This window comes from Lynx canadensis, chromosome F2, assembly GCF_007474595.2.
Source record: "Lynx canadensis isolate LIC74 chromosome F2, mLynCan4.pri.v2, whole genome shotgun sequence".
Classification (NCBI taxonomy): Eukaryota; Metazoa; Chordata; class Mammalia; order Carnivora; family Felidae; genus Lynx; species Lynx canadensis.
The window spans coordinates 42371613-42385359 of NC_044320.2; the positions used below are offsets into that span (position 1 = coordinate 42371613).

Genomic DNA, 13747 nt, shown 5'->3' on the forward strand with positions numbered 1-13747 from the left:
TAGGTCCAGTTCCAGTTACTACTGACTGGTTGTCATCCCTCTGGGTCTCAACTTCCTTATATATAAAGTAGGAGATTGGGGCCAAGGCACCTGGGTCTAAATGAACTCCCAATTTTCATTACTCTGTGGATCCCACCTCTGCCAGCTTGGGGCCTGGCAGGTCTCTGCAGCTGGTCACTTGGATAATCCCCAAAGCACATAACTGCATGCAGGAGAGCTGAGAATGGACTGTAATCACAGCAGAGGCCAGCCACTCAAATAGACGCTGGGGCCTTTGGCTGCTTCCCGGAGCCACCAGCCAACCAAGAGATGAAGCTGGCTGGAAAAGCAAATGGATGTGTTGGAAAGGCCAGTGTCATCTCCAAACACAGCATCTGGGAAATGCCCATGTCCCCAGAAAGAGGTCACTGAAACCCTTCAGCTGGTGGTGCAGTGCAAAGAGTCAGGCAAACCAGGTTTTGAATCCTGACTTTGCCACTTACAAGAGCTGCATGACCTTGGGCAAGCTCTCTGGCCAAGTGTTGTTTTTCTCCATAGAATGGGGTGGCAATGTATCTACCTTGCAGAATTGTAGTGGGATTGAGGTACTGCAGAGGCCAAACAATACCTACTGAGTGTAGGTACTCAGAGGTACTTAGTAAATGATGGTAGTAGTTGTTACTGTTATTATTAACCCTGTGCCCTTTATTCACAGGAGTCTCTGGGGTGGGGATGGGGGAATGGGGCCCCGGTGTTTGGCTCAGGGCTCCTCTCCATGGCTGGGAGACACGGGCTCCATGCCCAGGCCCAGCAGTGCCAGGGAGCCTGGTACAGAGATGCTGCTGATTGGGGCGTTGATTAAATTCCCTGATAGAGGAGCCTCAGCATCCTGGCCGACAGTGCTGCCAGCAGCATTTAGCACAATCTGCTTGGACCCCTAATTAAGTTATTTTTCAGAACTGCCCTTTTCAAGGTCTTGTCCCTTTTCGTCACCTCTCTCTGGCCCCTTCTCTATGGGTCCCTGCCAGAGAAGGGAAATAAAGCGGTGTGGGGCTTTCCTCCCTCTGTCCTCCAGAGAGAGGGTGACAGGACGCAGGAAGAGGCAGTTTTCAGGGCAGAGTACGCGGCTGACACAAGCCCTGGCCACTCAAGGTGGCCGCAGCCCCATCCTAGAGGCTAAAGTCTCCGTGGGCACCTGGCCCATCCCTGTTTTCCTTCAAAGCTGGGTTCCCAACTCAAACCTGCCTCCTTCTCCATCCTGTATCCCGACAGCTCGCCATCGTGGGAAGCGCGATTAAGTGGCACTTAGTGTATCTTTCCATCTTCTTGTGTCCGCCTCGTAAAAAAAAATACAACAAAATAAAAGGAGCCCGGGATGGAACTGTTGTTATTTTTTAAAAGGGGAGAAGGGGGTCACATGACTGCGAGTAACCGGTTCGGCGAAGTGGCTGCAAGTCGGAGTTTGCTGCAGAGCCGCCCCCTCCCGGCGGGGGCGCTGACGTCACGGAAAAGCCCCGGCGCGGACCGGCCGGCGCGCTATAAACGGCGGGGCCGCGGAGGCTGCGGGCGGCGGCACGGACGGCGGGCACGGCGCGAGCACCCCGCGCTCGGCGGCCCGGGATCGCAGCGCGCACCCACGCAGCACACGCGGACCCGCGGGCGCCCACGCGGCCGAGCAGAGTAAGTGGGCGGTTTGGGGGGGGGTCCTCCTGAAGCCGGGCGGGCGGGGAGCGGGCGGACACGAGGTGGGCGTTCCCAGCCCGCAGAACTTTCTAACTTGAGAGAAGAGCCCCTGAAACTTGCGGTCTGCGCCGTGGTTTTCCGGTCGGGGGCAGAGTTTAAGGTGCTGAAGATGCTATTTGTCGTTAGCAGGTTCCTTAGTTCGGCTCGGTAGGAGCGTGACCTCCTCCTACAGACTGTGTGGTCAGAGGGCAGCCCTGACTGATACGTCATGCTTTTGTTGTTTGAATGCAAGTCAGCCAACTGAAGCTGTGCTTGTAAGATCGAAAAACCGGCAAGTCCTCCCCGTTAGTGGCCGGCTCTCACGAATGATCTTGCTGATGAAAATGAGACGGCTTCTACTTTATCTCAAGTAGCCTTCGGGAACAGACCTTCGTGCAAGGGGAGGGAGTCTTGCGAAGGGAAAGTTGTGGCAAAGTTGTTGAATGTCATTTTGGGAGAGTCCTTGGCCTTCTGATTTTCTTCAAGAAGGGGAAGTTTGCGTTGAATTTTAAAACTCTTGGAGTGAATGTGGTTTCAGAAGAGGGAAGCATTTTCTTTGCAAATGGGATAGGTCTGAACGTGAGTAGGTCCTTAACCTGCGAGAACAACAGGGCTTGGGGCGGGGTTTTTTTAAACATGATGTCTGTGGGCAAGAGGGCAGAGCTGAGGCATAAACCTCAAACAGAAATTCTTTTTTTTTTTTTTTTGCCCCCAAATAATAGCTTATTCAAGCAGCTGGAGAGCATCAGGGCGACTTTACTAAACATGGAAGTTCCAATAAGTGCTTGTCCAGTCCAGCCAGAGGAGTGATGTCATTGCCACGTGTTTCCCACCCAGGCACAAAAGCCCGCTGGACGATGGTGCAATTAAGAGCCATGTTTAGACAAGAGCAGCTAACCTGGCCAGCTGGTCCCCAGCTCCATTAACTTGTTGCTTTTCCAGCCATCTCTGAAGGCTGTTAGTTTCTTCTGGCTGCCTCTGTGTCAGTGCTGAGTGAGGGGTCCCAAGGCTTCCTTGAGGATGGAGGAAGCCCGAGGGCAGTGGGTGATGTTGACGGTACTTTTTTCTTTTTGCAAATGACAGTCCTCCTGAGGAGCCTGTTATGAAGTGTATGTGAGCGTGTGTGTCCAGTTGAAAGCCTCTTGGGTTTGGGGACTGTTTCCGGGGTTCCTCGTGTCAGGGTTACCGGGTCTCACCCCATCTGATCAAATATCGCTGATGACTGACTGTGTGGTTGAGCCCCCGAGCTCTCGCTCCTGCTTATGATGCTTACATCTTGGCTTCTTTGCTCTCCAGGACCCAGCGATGACTCTGAACAATGTCACCATGCGCCAGGGCACCGTGGCCATGCAGCCGCAGCAGCAGCGCTGGAGCATCCCAGCGGACGGCAGGCATCTGATGGTTCAGAAGGAGCCCCACCAGTACGGCCAGCGCAGCCATCACTCTGCTGCCCCAGAGGACCACTGCCGCCGGAGCTGGTCTTCCGACTCCACAGACTCAGTCATCTCCTCCGAGTCGGGGAAACCTACTACCGGGTGGTGCTCATAGGGGAGCAGGGGGTGGGCAAGTCCACTCTGGCCAACATCTTTGCAGGTGTGCATGACAGCATGGACAGCGACTGCGAGGTGCTGGGAGGTAGGTGGCCCGACCCCAGTGGGCATCTTTCCGTTAGCGGTGGTCCAGTCGGAAAGAGCGAGTGGGTGCGCCATTTATCTGCAGAGTTGGGAGTGGTGATTATGCATTCCTGGCACTGGCTGGGCAAGCCGAGTCCCTAGAACAGCCCGCTGGCATGGGTCCTCAGGACAAGAGAATGAAGATTCATCCTGTTCCAGATGGAACCTGGGCCAGAAAGGGGATTTCTTAGATTCCAGCTCCACAGGGACTGGGGGTAGAGTGGTTAAAGAGGGCAGAGTCAGAGGGTCAGGATCCCACCTCTGGTTTTTGCCAGCGCTGACCTGGATTTTTCAAGAGCTCAGTGCAGGCATAGCTTTTTCCCACGATTATACCTAATACCAACCCGATTTGAAAAAGTATTAGGATGGATTCATCAGTTTCTACCATTATTAGAGTCTTTCAAGGTTGTAAAATGGTTTAAAATAGTACAATGTCAAAAAAAATTTTTTTTGAGTATAACAATGGTGATACATATGTTTGTGTGTGTGATACATGTTTTCAAGACGATTTTCCGTGTATAATCTCATTGAAAATATTCAAGACCTGCCTATTTCCAAAACTGATTTGAGGTAACATAGTCGCAAAAATGCATGTGTTCCTCGAATACACGTAAAGCATAGCGCTGCATTCTGGGACGTAGTATGAGGATCCCAACTGTCAGTGGTATTCATACAGTGTTTCTCAGCCACAGCTTCCCTCGTAGCATACCTGACAAGGGGAGCTGGATGTCCTTATTTGCAGCTATAGAAACGAAGGAAGAACCTTCTAGTGCTTGCCCCAGTGGCACGATGTGTCTGTGCTCTCAGTTGCAACTCACAGCTGAATCACAGACCCCCAGGGTAGGAAGATGCCTTAGTGAGGAGTCAGTTCTGCCCTCCGCTTGATGCACTGGAATGCTGCTCCTTCCTCACTACTGCTGTGAGCCCATTTTGGCTAAATGTTTCATCTTGATCGTCTCCAGTGTCCGGGAGTTCACTGCTTACGAGGCAGCTCCTGAACTGGACTATAAATGATGACTCATTGATAGGACATTGATTTCTCTCCTCACTTCTGGAAGTCTCAGGGACTATAGCTAAACGAGAGTCAAGGAGAAATAGTGACCTCAGTCTTACAAGGCTGGTTTTTCTCTTTCTCAGTAAGGGCTGGTGGTTGACTGTCGGTATGGGAGAAAGGGAGAGAGGAACTACTGTCTAGAAAGCACATTTGCAATGGGAGAGGTGCTTTGTTGGGCATCTTATATTTGATCCCTTTTATTTTGGTACTCACAAAATTCCTGTACTCATATGAGTAAACTGAGTCTACAGAATACCACGTGGCTTACCTAGAATCAGTGGGGTAGCTGGAATGAGAACTCAGGATTTTATAATCTTAGTTCGGTGGTACTCTTACAGTGCCATTGACAGGGTACCTGCGATGTGCCAGGCACTATGCTAAATACTTCTCATAAGTTTTTTCTGATAATGCAAAAATTGAACCAATTTGGTATTAATATCCCTATTTTACAGGTGAAGAAATGGAGGCTTATGACATCAAGTAACTTTCCCAGAGTGATAAAGCTAGTCCACGGTATGGCCACGAGTCAGACCTAGTTGTGTGCATTCATTGTACCCTGAAGCCCGTGGGCGTAGCATCTAAATACTCCTAGTGTCAGGCACGTGCCTGGCTCTGGGCTAGGCTCTGGGGTACCCAGTGGTAGTATATACCCTCTTAGGAAGGGGTGAAGTGTCAGTGGCTATAATTCAGAGCAGGGTAAAATTAGTGAATACCTTATGAAGTTAACAATAAAGTGTTTGGGGAGATTGACAGAAGGAAGAGATCAACCAGGAGTTTTGTTTGTTTTTTGAGGGAGGTCTTAAAAGAGCTGGGTGGCAGGCTTTCAAAAATGCTTGTCAGTCAGAGTGGAGAGGTACTTATCCGGAGGGTGGTACCCCTATAGGCATATGGTGCCGAGAAGACCAACTCATATCTGGAATTTGGGAAGACATGCTTCTATATTTGGGAAAACTCATTTTGCTTAATGGGGGACAGGAGAGGGAGAATCCTTTCCTTACCTCCTTGAATAGAATCTTTGGCAAGAAACTCCTCAGGTGACCCATCCTATTTAATGTTGTCCTATTTGAGTAACTTAATTTATACTGTCTAGGATTACATCTCTTATCCATAGGCAGCTGTTGGAATCACTACAGCTGGAAACTTGGAAGAAGGTTTTCCAAGTCATGCCCTCACATTGTTCTTTTTTCAGCATTAACCATAAAAAAACCTCTACACAATACTCTCATCAGTATCTCTCCTAATAAAGATGGATGTTGTTACAGCTCTATTGCAATAATCTTATGACTCTCTGTATACATTTAATGCCATTCGTTCATTTATTCATCCATTCATTCATGCAATATTCATTGCTAAGTAGTTACTGAACATACACCATGGAACTTGGTGAGACACTGCGGGGGCGTGCCAGGAGTCCTAGGGCCCCCCTAAAGATGCTTCCAGTATGTGCGATAGAGATCAGATGTGCACCAACTAAATCAAGATAGGATGTGATGAGTGGCTTGAAGAGTACAGGGACCGTGCTGTAGGAATTGAGAGGAGAAAAGATTACTTCTCACTGTGGAAGTCAGTAAAGGATTCATAGAAGAGGTGGCCTCTGAGCTGGATCCTAAGGACGACTAGGATTTGGAAGCCCTGAGTCGGTGAGAAGGTACGGCACGTGCACACAGGAAGTATGGGAAGAGCACTGGACTTCAGTCTGGTGATGTGGGTTTGGAGCCCAGATTTGACACGATGTAGCTGAGTGCTCCTGCACAAGGTGCTGACCCCCCCCCAAACTCCTCACTAGGGAGATAGAGATGATGCCTACCTCATAGGGCACTGGAGGATTGACGGAGGTAGCATATAAGCATAGTGCCTGGCACATAAGACGTACGGAATGAGTGTTAGAGCTGATTCTGAACATACCATTTCCTGTGCCTGGATTTATCTTCTCAAACTGGCACTTTTGTTGCTTGTGGTCCCCATCCACTCCGGCCCCTCTTGGCTAGGGCCCCGTGAGACGTGCAGAGGAAACGTGCCACAAGAGGAGAGGACGGTGTTCCTAGAGTGGGCTTCCCTTCCTGGGCTATGGAAGCTGAAAGCAGTTGAGAGTTTGGGGGAGAGGGATGTTGGAGCCTCCAAGCCTTTGAGAGGCTGCAGGAGCCCGTTCTAGTGTGGGAGAGAACTCCTGTGCAGCTGCCACACAGCATGCAATCCAATCTTGGACAGAAGGGTCTCTGAGCACAGTGAGGGTTAAGTTAAAGACACATTAAGGTGTACTAGTCCAGGGAGAATAGCTCCTGTCACCCAACCAGGTGACATCCATCCCACCCTCAGGATGATCTCTCTCATTCCAGAGTGTGCGTGTTCACCCCCAGCTTTTACTGAGAGCACTGGAGAAGTGAGGGCTTCTCCAGACCCACGATACTGAAAAGCTCTAATAGCCAGTAGGTCTCGACCCTTTCTCCACACACCTTAACCAGGGCAAATTTCAAAGGACTTTTCTAGAATATCATGTTCTTTTATTTCTCCTCTCCTCACCTGATTAGCTCTTGAGAAAGCTAAAAGGTGAGTGACAAAGGGGAGGAAGAGAAACTAGAACTTTGATTGCAGGCAGGCCCTCTCCTGGTTAGCAGAGGGCCGTGAAGCAGGATACTTTGTGTGTCTGAAGAATCCGTGGGGAGGGGGGGGGAGTAGTCAGAGGCTGTATATAAATCTGGGGGTGGGGGCACCTGGGTGGCTCAGTTGGTTAAGCGTCCTACTCGTGATTTTGGCTCAGGTCAGGATCTCAGGGTTGTGAGATTGAGACTTGCATTGGGCTCTTAGCCTACTTAAGATTCTCTCTCTCTCTCTCTCTCTCTCTCTTCATTCTCTCTCCCTCCACCCCTCCCCCGCCCCACTGGCAAATAAAATAAACTAGGTGTGGGGCATATGCAGTGAAGCAGGGCGGAGATATACTGTTTTAGGATTTGCAGCATAATGATTTTCAGGCAGGGCTAAGTCCAGGAATCTTCCAGAATGTCAAAGCAGTTAGGCGTCTACTTTTTAAGGTATAATCCCCATTTTCTCTAGGCTAATGTTCAGACATCTCTTAAACCAAGGGGAAGCGTGAGTGAGTTTGCTTTTCCCACCTAGCTATTGGAACGTAGTAGGTTTCTACTTGAACTGCTGGGGACTCAGTCCCTTGTACCTGCTTCTGGATGATGAGTGGGCTGAGGGGCAGAGAAAGTGCTGTTTTGGATTTTTTGAGAACAGGGAAGGCTTTTAGAGAAAAGAGAAAAACTCCGAGGTAGTAAGGGGCAGTCAACCAGCCCCCCTTTTGTGCTGCTCAGGCTCTGATCATTTCCATTTGGTTGTAAAATTTGCCTGTTGAGTCAGGAGACCCTACTCTGCAGAAATCCAGATTGTGCGTCCCACTGTGATCCCATTCATGCTGCACATTGTGGATGGCAAACAGGATGGGGATAACAGACTTAATCCCCCAGGGGACACCATTACCATTGATTAGAATGACACCTTATGGAGGCACGGAAATTGACAGAAAGAGCCTTTTCATTTGTCCACGTTTTCCTTCCTTTGCCTCTGCTGATTCCATTTCCTAGATGAAGAAACATTTAAACTGGGAGCATTGCTTTTTATAAATCCCTTGTTACTATAAAACAAGAGATGCCTTGGTTTCTCCAATGTAGTGTTTTTAAGCTAGGATTTACCTATGGTAGGAAACACCAACTATGGCAAGAACCGGCTTCCTCCATCAGAGCGAGTGATGACAACAGCTAATATTTATTGCATTTCTACCCTGTGCCCATGCCTAGCCTATGTAATTGCCCTAAGGCATGAATACTATTATCAGTCCCATTTCACAGATGAAGAAACTGAGGCCCAGAGCACTTCAGTAAATGGTCCAGAGCCACATAGTTAATAAGAGATGGCATTCAGATTCTAATTCAGGTTTGCTTGTGCTTATATCCCCAGTGCTATAGTTATCATTCATTCATTCATTTGATAAGTGTTGGTTGCCCACCTGCAGTATGCTAAGCACTGTGCTGGGTTCCGGGGGACATAGCAGCAGATCTCTGCCGTAATATTCGGGGGCCGAGAGGGACAGAAAAGAATAAAATAGGTGAATAAAATAGGTTAAGTGGATTGCATGTGGGGTACTTAGAAGTACGACGAAGAAAAATGAAAATGGAAAGGAGTAAGCAATACTGGTAGGGGAGATGTGTTGCAATTTAAGTAGCTGGTGAGGGAACACTTCCCTGGAAAGAGGTGAGGGCACACGCCTGTTGGATATCCCAGGGAACAGGTTTCAGGCAAAAGGAGCAGCAAGAAAAATGGTAAAAGAAAAAAAATCATTACGAAAATAATAATTCTCAAATGATGAAACTCGAAACAGGAAACCTCATTGTGGAAACAGAGTGGGATGGGCTCATGTGCATGGAGTTGATGGGAATCCCTCTTGCAAAATCCCAGTTAACTCAGCCAACTCTCCCCCTTGCCTCCCCCACCTCGCCCCCGCCAACTGGTTTCTCTGGGCTGGAGCTGCTCTGGCGCATGGTACTGCTCACCCTTCACCTACACTCAGTCTGGGCTCAAGTGTAGGGAGGAGAGTTTCCATTACCAAGGAGGCCTGGAGGCTGTCCTTCTGCTGACTTGAGATGAATAAAGCCTGTTTATTCCTAGGGAGCTGAATGTTTTTTTAAAGGAAGAAGACTTCAGCCAAAACAGGGTCGCAAGATTTTTTTCTTGCACGTTTCAAAACAGGAAAAATGTCTCTGAGCTTAGAGCTCCTGAAATTGCCAGTAAGCACCCTACTGAAAGGTACAGTGGATTTCCATGTAAGGCTTATGAATGAGGCTTAGAGTTCCACTGGGCAGTTAGTGTTCTCTCATGGCATCATCCAATGAACCAGAGTCAAAAGCTCTCAGTGAGTTTATCCTTATAAATGGTTTTTCTATATAAAAGGTCCAGGAATGATGAAAACAAAAGCTTTTCATTTCAAGTGGTTTTTGGTGACACATGCAGAAGACATAGGGGTTCTGCTTAGGAGGTAGTGGAAGAATATACGTAGAATGTTGTTAAAGGTGATTAAAAAGTAGTAATTTGCCTTTGTGAATATCTGTATGTTTGCATAATTGATTGCATATTTAGTAAGGTAATTTTCTAGTGTAATTTTCTACGTGACGCTTACGGAAAAGCATTGCCTAATTTCCTGACTCCAGTGTCACTGTTCTTGCTTTTCCAGAAGATACATACGAACGAACCCTGATTGTTGATGGGGAAAGTGCAACGATTATACTCCTGGACATGTGGGAAAATAAGGTATGCAGAGCTCACAGCTCTCTGTAAATTCTGTCAAGGCTTGCCTTCCAACAGGCTGTCTGATGCAAGGGTGACCTTGTCCTTTTTAGTGTTCTAGGTGAGGTGGGCTCATTTTCTTGATTAAAAGCTTTCTTTTTCTGAAGTAAGAGGCTGTTCTAAGGAACAGGTCATTCGCAAATGAGCTCTGAATATTAAGCAAGTGACAGTGATTTGCCCTCAGTGCAATTAAAAAAAATACAAAAACTATATCCGCTTTAGGGCAAGTGCCAAATACGGATGATAATTTAAAGCTATATATAAACCAGATTATGTGGAGTTGACAATCTTAATACTAGTCTTCAACATGTGCTTTTTAAAGATTTTGGGCTCCTGAGCATATTTGCTAGACCTTCTGTTTACTGAGAGGTCTCCTGTTCTCACAGAAGGACTCTAAATTTCATCACTTGGGAAAGGCAAAAGGGAGTTTTTGGAAGTCAGAAAAGGCTCATTTTTGGTAGATTGGATAAAAATTGGAAATGTGGTTTGGCAGAGTCATTGTATAATTTATCAACTCAAGCTGTAGGAGGAATTGGACAGTAAAAACTTTTTGGCAGAAATACCCGATGGGCTAGCTTATAGCCACCAGACATGGTACAGGCATGGGAGGCATGCATGTGGGGAGCTGGAATACGTTTCCTTTCTTCCTCATATCAGCAAGGGTACATAGGATACATGTACTGTTTCCCCCGATGCTTCATTTACCAGACCAGCCTGAGCTCAGGGAGGTTCTCCTTTTACCAGGGAGAGAATGAATGGCTCCAAGATCACTGCATGCAGGTCGGGGATGCCTACTTGATTGTCTACTCCATCACGGACCGAGCCAGCTTTGAGAAGGCATCTGAGCTGCGAATCCAGCTCCGCCGGGCTCGGCAGACAGAGGACATTCCTATAATTTTGGTCGGCAACAAAAGTGACCTGGTGCGGTGCCGGGAAGTGTCTGTATCAGGTAAGGGGAGCAGTGCCAGTGTCATAGAAACCGTCTCCGGGTCACCTGGTTGTCTTCAGATAGGTGCTCTTTTCTTCCTTCATGAAGCCGGAACCGGGGACTCATTAAAATGCTCCCTGGAGTTTTGTGTCTAAGATTCCCGCATTCCCAGCAGATTGTCTCTGTGCTGGTTGTTGCTCCCTGATCCATCTGGTCGACTTGCAGGATTCCACTTTCCCCTTCCTGCAATTCCTTTAGGGAAAAGATCGTGCTCAGGGATTTACTGGCACTCCCCAGCCTTTATTCCTTGTCCTTTTCTATTCTCCTGGGAGCTCTCAAGAGTTCAGGGAAATAAAAGTAGTCTCTTTATGCAAGAAATGAAAACTCCAAGAGTTTCAGTGAGAATAAGGATTCTACTCTGGCTGCCTCTGGTTCCTGGAGACCCTAGAAACTCCTTCCTGTCCCCTGCCTTTTGCTTCCTAAATTTCAGTTAAGGCATCAGCCTGATGGTGTCACATATGCTTTTTCATGCCTAGTTCAGAGATACTGCCTATTTGCTTTTGGGGCCTTTGAGATTTTTTTGGCCTACTATAGATTTGGTTCCTGGTACCATGGTAAAAAATAAAATACTGCATTGCTAGGCCCCATTCAGGAGGAAAGAAACCTGATGAAGACTTAAGGCCTACAACTAATTTGGGAATGTCTTACTCTTAGGAAAGGACTGTCTATAGTAATCTTTTTTTTTTTTTTTCCCTAACCAAAACTTGGATACATGGCCGTTGAACACAGTGGAACATTTGACATTGAGGCTGCTCCAGAAAGCCTGTTTGTATAGTTTGCTGTCACTGTATTGTACATGTGTGAAATCATCAAAAAGTTTTTCAAGGTACCTCATCAGAGCTTTAAAATTGTTTTCTAAGAGAGGAAAGTCAGATAGTAGGATTCTTTTCCAATTCAGGAAACTCAGTTAGGAGAAAGAGTTAAGAATCCGAGCTTGAGGAAGAAGCAGGCTTGGCTTTACCCCTGCCACTTACAGGCTATGTGAACGCCGTCACGTTTTTAAAAGACCACCCCCCCCCACCTCAGTTCCTTCATCCATCTGAAAGGGATAGTGTATTTTTCAAGATTGTTTTGAACATTAAAAAAATGTTTATAAAAAAGTATTTAACTCAGCTCCTGGCACATAGTAAGTACAATAAATTAAGGCTGTGGTTTTTATTGTTATAATTAATGTTACCGTATTTGATGAAATTGGACCTTTGCATAGTGAATTTATGATGGACCAGATCTAAAGTCCATCTCTCCTGCTTCTTGTGACTCTGCCTCTTTCTGTGCTCTGGGAGTGGCCTCCTATATCCATCACATGTGTGACTGACCTAGAGTTACCTGGAGACAGCTTGAGGTCAAGAATCATCAGCTTGGCTGTGTGCTGTGTAGCTCCTCTGACTTTCTTCTCCCCTCCTTTTCTTTCCAGAAGGGAGAGCGTGTGCTGTGGTGTTCGACTGCAAATTCATTGAGACCTCCGCAGCTGTCCAGCACAATGTGAGGAGCTGTTTGAGGGCATCGTGCGGCAGGTCCGCCTTCGGCGGGACAGCAAGGAGAAGAATGAGCGGCGGCTGGCCTACCAGAAAAGGAGGGAGAGCATCCCCAGGAAAGCCAGGCGCTTCTGGGGCAAGATCGTGGCCAAAAACAACAAGAATATGGCCTTCAAGCTCAAGTCCAAATCCTGCCATGACCTCTCTGTGCTCTAGGCACCCAGAGTCGCCCAGATGTCCCCCTGATGGATGTCATCGAAACACCATTGGGACTGATAATCTATATTAGATTGGATCCTTAAGTATTATACATATGGCTTCCCCCATTGTAGCTGGGAATTAATGTGTTAGCCTTAAGGGCAACATAATGCATGGGAAATGAAAGATCTTTGTAAAATCAGTATTTATTTACAGGAAAAAGCCTGACCTGGCTACTTGAACACCCAAGACTCATTAGAGGACATGTTTGGTGTTCACTTGTGTTCGTGTCTCCGTTGGATAGCAGAGAATTGAAGCCTACAAAAGAAATGCTCAGAACGAGAACTTTTCATCATTAAAAATTTCACCCAGTGTTCTGATACATGAATTTGAGGCCATTAGGTCATACACAAATGTAGGAAAAGCCTTCAAGGGATTTATTCAAAGGAGGGAGAACTTCTTTCTCTGTACCCTTGTATTCATGGAGCTAGAATTATAGAACCGGGCTCATCATAATCATGACCAACATGGCTCCATCAAGCTGTGAAATGACATGGTGCACCTTGCTGGAAGCTAAAGCTTAGTGAACACTTTTTGTTCAGCGCCCACAGTCGGGGATCCAGAAATTTGTAGAATTGGGAACTGATACAGATACTACTTATGGGATCAAAAAGTCATGTCTTTGCTTCTGTGTCTTGTAATTTTTTGTTTAGGGGAAAATTATTTTAATCATTCTACTCAGCTCAAACCACCTTTTATGTTTCATTGTTTTAAAGTCATGGGGCCATCATGAAAATATTTTAAAAATTTGAATTATTGATAACCTGGATGTGCAAATGCCAAATTTTGAAATATGATCAAAGGTCTGAATTTTTATAAAACACAAAACATAAATACTTCCAGTACTTTGGGTTGACCATTGTAGGCCACAGCTCTGCTCTATTTATTGTTATTTTGCAAAATAATAACCATTTTAACATTTGATAAAGCCTATTTATGAGCATATTTCTTATAGGAAAAATGTCCATTTTATTACCATTTTCTACCTTTTCAGAATATGCAAGTTTTACCTATGTGTCTTATAATAAAAGAAATAAAATCTTTGGGAAAAAAAGACATTCTTTAAAGTTTTTTTTTAATTTTTATTTATTTTTGAGAGAGAGAGAGCAAGCCGGGGAGGAACAGAGAGAGAGGGAGACACAGAGAATTCTGAAGCAGGCTCCAGGCTCTGAGCTGTCAGCACAGAGCCCAACACGGGGCTCGAACTCGCGAACCGTGAGATCATGACCTGAGCTGAAGTTGGACGCCCAACCAACTGAGC

At 46.7% G+C, this 13747-nt stretch overlaps 1 protein-coding gene across 1 annotated transcript; it reads left to right on the forward strand.

Moving 5' to 3' along the window:
• Window positions 1–1612: 1612 nt before the first annotated feature.
• GEM (GTP binding protein overexpressed in skeletal muscle) lies at window positions 1613–12518 on the forward strand. The gene is given in 7 exon segments (XM_030304401.1): window positions 1613–1659; window positions 2998–3220; window positions 3223–3336; window positions 9653–9729; window positions 10510–10714; window positions 12168–12236; window positions 12239–12518. Coding segments are annotated over 6 exon segments (885 nt in total). The 5' UTR covers window positions 1613–1659; window positions 2998–3006; the 3' UTR covers window positions 12445–12518.
• Window positions 12519–13747: the final 1229 nt, after the last annotated feature.